Source organism: Lissotriton vulgaris, unplaced genomic scaffold, assembly GCF_964263255.1.
Source record: "Lissotriton vulgaris unplaced genomic scaffold, aLisVul1.2 SCAFFOLD_711, whole genome shotgun sequence".
Taxonomy (NCBI): domain Eukaryota; kingdom Metazoa; phylum Chordata; class Amphibia; order Caudata; family Salamandridae; genus Lissotriton; species Lissotriton vulgaris.
Genome location: NW_028255171.1, coordinates 833,423 through 839,089, shown reverse-complemented (window position 1 = coordinate 839,089; position 5,667 = coordinate 833,423). Strand labels below are relative to the sequence as shown.

The following is a 5,667-nucleotide window of genomic DNA, read 5'->3' as shown; positions in this document are numbered from 1 at the left end:
CCCTGTTGTGTTAGGAATTTGGCAAATGCAACCTTGAACGGGCATGTTGGCAGCCCACAATCGTCCTACTGGGCCTCAACAATCACGTTGTTGTAGAGTTTTATTTTCTGCCTTGAACTGCTGGGAGAGTCTTGGCATCCCTTAGACTAGCTGGTCCTGCTGGATGGCTTTCCGGCCGCCCTACAAATACCGGGGATGTGTCACACCTGGTTCTTCCAGGACAGCCTTGTCCTCCTGCTGGATAGTCAAACTCCCTTCCCTTTCTTACAAGACAGGCAAGATTCTAGGCAGACTTCTAGGCTCTTCAGGACAGATACACAGCTTCTCTATTAAGTAATTCTTCCTGCAGGTGATGTCCCCTCGACTTAGATAGACTGTCAGGCTGACACAATCCCTAGTGGCACAGCAGGCACCTGAGTACTTTGTAGAGCACATTATTCCTTGGTAACAGAGGACTTTGAACTAGGGTTTAAAAGAGGGATAGATGGTCCCACTTGCATACACAACTGGCAGGCAGGAGATGCAGTTTACTGTCGCACTCTCACATTGCTTTTATGCTACGCACACGAACACCCTAAACACACACTTGATGTTAGTGCAAAGTCATGGCACAGGCATAGAAATGGAGCATTACATAAGTGTGTCAGTAGGACGCCACTCCACTAACCATGATGCAAAGATCTCATCAGGCTATTGATCCTTACAACAGGATTCATTGCCATCACCGCTCTAGCTGTTAAACCCATGACAGTCCTCTGCCTTAAATAAGGGCACACTTGGTGTGACCCTCCAGGTCACAGGACCGATCCAAGATTTCTCATAGTCCCTTGTTAGAAGTTGCACAGTACTGGAGTGACAGAAAAATCTCATGTAATTGTTTTGTTTTTTTACTTTGTGGTACATTTACAGTAACGTGCAGTCACAAGTTTGACGCCATGGACTGGGGAGTTGCCACGAGGAACAGATTCTTCTGCCTGTCACACCACATCCATTCTCTATTTCATAGTGTTTTTCTGCTTTTATTTACCACTAGTTTTAAGCAGGTGGTAGATAAATGCATGTGGTTGGTTGGGGGGCGATGGGTGAAGCAGGGGAGGAAAGGGTAAAGAAATGTCCAACAAAGGGAAGAATTGTGTGTTTCTCCCAGTTTGTAAAAAAACAGCATAAGTCTTGGCTGCTTCTGCTGCACCCAGAGTCTTGTGCGTCTTTTCAGTCTAATTTTCCTGTCTGGAAAAAAATTGTGTCCTGTTTTTCTGCACCCGGTACATCCAGGTGCAGAAAAACCCAACAACTGATAATCAGGTGGAATAAAATGAGCACATGAAAGTACTCCTTAATTTCATTGCCCTTGATTCATACTCTGGACCATAGTTGAGGGATATGTCTAGGCATAGTCCTCGCAGCACACAATAGATTAGGTTGCCTTTGGGAATCTATGTTACAAGTTCATAGGGTGCATGTATCCTTTGTGAGCTTAATAAAATGTTGAAAATTCTATAAATCCTCACTCCTACATCCAAGTACTCTCAGGCTACTATTCTACACTCTGCTCAACATTTTCAAAATTCTGCAACTCTGCATTGATTTGGCTTGTAAATTATATTTTTAGAAATTTTCATGTATTAACTATTTAATTTTAATACTATAGGTGATTGAAATTACTGACGAAGAAAGCAAGATTTAGCACCAGGCAACTGAAGTCAGTGCCATAAGAAGGATTATTTTGAAAAACTGAAGGACATCCAGCATTCTACATTTAAACAATTTCCAAAATCTAGGTGTGGCGAGGAAGTGGAAGACGAGGAAAGTACTATACTGTAAGTGAAGTCTCTAATTTAGCATTTCATTAACCCAGAGCAAAGCCATATCTGTGCACAGAATAACCTTCATCTAAAACATCATGTAATTCCAGAGAGGAAGCACACACTGCATAAAAGAAAGTTATAACAAAAAGTTTCTTCTGCAGACCATCAAAGAAAAGACGCTGAGAGAAGACTCCGAAGCTGACACGTTAACAACCAAAAGATTGGAAAATCACCTTTGTTCAACAACCGTTTTTATCCAGTTACACAAGTTTGAGACTATCTGCCTCTGGGTAGAAAACCACGACCCACTCTGCTCACTCTTGCGAAAACCTTAAAAATTCACTACTTTATTGTGTACATGACCATCTCAGATTGTTTCCTTTTTATTGTGTACTGTTCTGTAATTCTATGTAAATTGCCTCAACATTGTCTGCTGTGCATGAGGGATATGTAAAACTGTTAAAGATAAAAATGGATTAAATGTGCACCGTTGCGCTATAGGTAATGTAAATAAATCCTCGTCTTCAGAACTACAAATCTTAACCTTACACCAAACATAGAAAGGGTAAAAGGAACTGATGTTCTGCGACTAATGATCCACAATAGTACTGTGCACGTTCTAACGCCCTCAGTTACTGCCATTACATCAGTGCAAAAAGGTACTTATCAGTTTAATCATTAAATATCAGACTAACACCTTATCACTGCATTGCTAAGAACCTATACAAATAGATTTGAGAAAATCTTCAGTCACAAAATAAGTTGCTGCCGGAGAGGCTAGACCTAAAGACTATTATCTGCTAGAAACATTTTGACAGGTGTTACAGGGCTGCTTCCAGACATATTTTGCTCAATTCAAGTGTTAAGAAGATTACACACAATTTCTTATAGAGATAAATGCTGAACATTATCTAAACAAGCTCGACTCTAAAATCAGGTTCCCTCTTACCGTGGCATATAAGCAAGAGAAAACGAAACATAGAGATATTAACTCTAGGAATACACCTTATAAAAACAATGACTGTGAGAACAAATTCAGTGTTCAAAACCGCCTCAATCAAGGTAAAATAACCTAAGTTGGGGAAAAAAGTTACATGTGCCAAAAAAGATACAGCCCTAAATCTTATCTCACAGAATTTGACAGAATGCACACTGGGGGAAACCACTTTCAGTGCAATGTATGCCAAAAAAGTTTCAGGCGTAAATCTTATCTCACTGAACATATAAGAATCCACACTGGGGAAAACCCTTATCAGTGCTCTGAATGCCAGGAAAGGTTTTGTAACAAAGAAAGCCTTTCTCAACATGCAATAACCCACTCTGTGGAACAACCTTATCAGTGCTCTGAATGCCAGAAATGTTTCAGTGTAAAAAGTAGTCTCACACGGCATAGAAAGATCCACACTGGGGAAAAGCCTTATCAGTGCTCTGAATGCCACAAATGTTTCAGTGAAAAAAGAGTTCTCAATCGGCATATAAGAACGCACTCTGGGGAAAAACCTTATCAGTGCACTGAATGCCACAAATGTTTCAGTGATAAAAGCGTTCTCAGTCGGCATAAAAGATCCCACACTGGGGAAAAACCTTATCAGTGCTCTGAATGCCAGAAATGTTTCAGTGAAAAACGCGAACTCACGGTGCATATAAAAACCCACACTGGGGAAAAACCTTTTCAGTGCTCTGAATGCCAGAAAAGTTTCCAAAACAAAGGAAGTCTTTCTCAACATACAATAACCCACACAGGGAAAAAACCTTATCCATGCTCTGAATGTCAGAAATGTTTCAGTTACAAAAGCAGTCTCAATCAGCATATAAGAACCCACACTGGGGAAAAAACTTATCAGTGCTCTGAATGCCCAAAAGATTTCAAACTTAAATCACTTCTAACTGCACATGTGAGATTCCACACTGGGGAAAAACCTTTTCAGTGCTCTGAATGCCATAAATGTTTCAGTGACAAAATAGGACTCACTCAACATAAAACAACCCACACTGGGGAAAAACCTTACCAGTGCTCTGAATGCCACAAATGTTTCAGTGTAAAAAGCAATCTCACTCAGCATATAAGAACCCACACTGGGGAAAAACCTTATCAGTGCTCTGAATGCCACAGATGTTTCAGTGAAAAAAACAGACTTACTGAGCATATAAGAACCTACACTGGGGAAAAACCTTATCAGTGCTCTGAATGCCAGATATGTTTCAGTGTAAAAAGCAATCTCACTCAGCATATAAGAACCCACACTGGGGAAAAACCTTATCAGTGCTCTGAATGCCACAGATGTTTCAGTGAAAAAATCAGACTTTCTGAGCATATAAGAACCCACACTGGGGAAAAACCTTTTCAGTGCTCTGAATGCCACAAATGTTTCAGTGTAAAAAGTAATCTCACTCAGCATATAAGAGCCCACACTGGGGAAAAACCTTATCAGTGCTCTGAATGCCACAGATGTTTCAGTGAAAAAATCAGACTTACTGAGCATATAAGAACCCACACTGGGGAAAAACCTTTTCAGTGCTCTGAATGCCACAAATGTTTCAGTGAGAAAAGCAGTCTCACTCAGCATATAAGAATCCACACTGGGGAAAAGCCTTATCAGTGCTCTAAATGCCACAAATGTTTCAGTGGAAAAAGCGGTCTCAGTCAGCATATAAGAATCCACACTGGGGAAAAGCCTTATCAGTGCTCTGAATGCCACAAATGTTTCAGTGAAAGAAGTGGTCTCAGTCAGCATATAAGAACCCACACTGGGGAAAAACCTTATCAGTGCTCTGAATGCCACAATTGTTTCAGTGAAAAAAGCAGTCTCACTCAGCATATAAGAATCCACACTGGGGAAAAGCCTTATCAGTGCTCTGAATGCCAGAAATGTTTCATTGAAAAAAGCAATCTCACTCAGCATATAAGATTCCACACTGGGGAAAAACCTTATCAGTGCTCCGAATGCCTAAAATGTTTCAGCCGTAAATCGCATCTCACTGGACATGTGAGAATCCACACTGGTGAATAAAATTATTAGTGCTCTAAAGGTAAAGATTCAGAGGTAGTGATGGTTACAAGCGCCATAAGAAAACACACCATCAAAATAATTCAGTGCTCAGAACGCCAGAAAAACATCAATTTTATACTCAATCTCACTCTACATGAGCAGACGCACACACGGGAAAAACATTACCAACGCTGTGAATGCCAGAAATTCCTATTTGACAGGCACATCCTCACTAACCAAAAGCGACTCCATACTGATGAAAACCTTATGAGTGCTCTGAATGCCAGAAAAGCTCCAGAGAAAAAACACTATCTCACCATGAGAAACTCCACACTGGAGAAAATCCTTATGCCATAAAAGCTTGAATCTGAAAGACAGAGTTATGCTTCATGAGAGATCCCACTCTGGGGAAAAACCTTATGAGTGCTCGAAATGCAAGCAATGTTTTGGTTACAAATTACTTCTCACTTGACATGATCGAACTCACACGGGGAAGAAAGCCTTATGTGTGTTCTGAATGTCAGATAAGGTTTAGTCTTGAATACAATGTCATTTCACATGAGAGAATTCACACTGGACTAAAGCCATATACAGGAGGGGAAAGCCAGAAACGTTATACTCAGAAAGGAGATATCACTAAACATAAGAAATGCATCCACACCAGGTGAAAAGTGAGGCGTATCTTGAGTTGCAGAAAAGCTTCTAACAACCTGACTTTACATGAGAGAGCACATATTGTGGTTGCAATAGAATTCATCAAAAATCTCTTACAGGATAACTTAGGCTGCCCGCATGCAACCTCCAAAGAAATTTCAGGCCTGGAAATATTTTTCTTTGCAACAGAATCCACAATTTGAGTATCTGAAAGTTAC

The 5,667-nt window shown here is 40.5% G+C and overlaps 1 protein-coding gene across 14 annotated transcripts; it reads left to right on the top strand.

Annotated features, from left to right (window-relative positions):
- Positions 1-2,550: 2,550 nt before the first annotated feature.
- Positions 2,551-5,238, top strand: LOC147659204 (uncharacterized). Of its 14 annotated transcripts, none has more exons than XM_086951898.1 (3): positions 2,551-3,050; positions 3,135-3,779; positions 4,116-5,238. In XM_086951898.1, exons 1-3 carry the CDS (start codon positions 2,900-2,902, stop codon positions 4,814-4,816), a joined length of 1,497 nt encoding a protein of 498 aa, XP_086808024.1. In that variant the 5' UTR covers positions 2,551-2,899; the 3' UTR covers positions 4,817-5,238. The 14 variants fall into 14 exon arrangements, with proteins under 14 accessions (XP_086808024.1, XP_086808016.1, XP_086808021.1 ...); XM_086951890.1 differs by having other exon boundaries at positions 2,551-3,182; positions 3,267-3,584; positions 3,669-5,238; XM_086951895.1 differs by having other exon boundaries at positions 2,551-3,210; positions 3,298-3,602; positions 3,771-5,238.
- The last annotated feature ends 429 nt before the right edge of the window (positions 5,239-5,667 follow it).

What these genes read in the sequence shown, in the direction of transcription:
- LOC147659204 (XM_086951885.1), top strand. Translation starts at nt 2,900, where the DNA reads ATGTGCCAAAAAAGATACAGCCCTAAATCTTATCTCACAGAATTTGAC.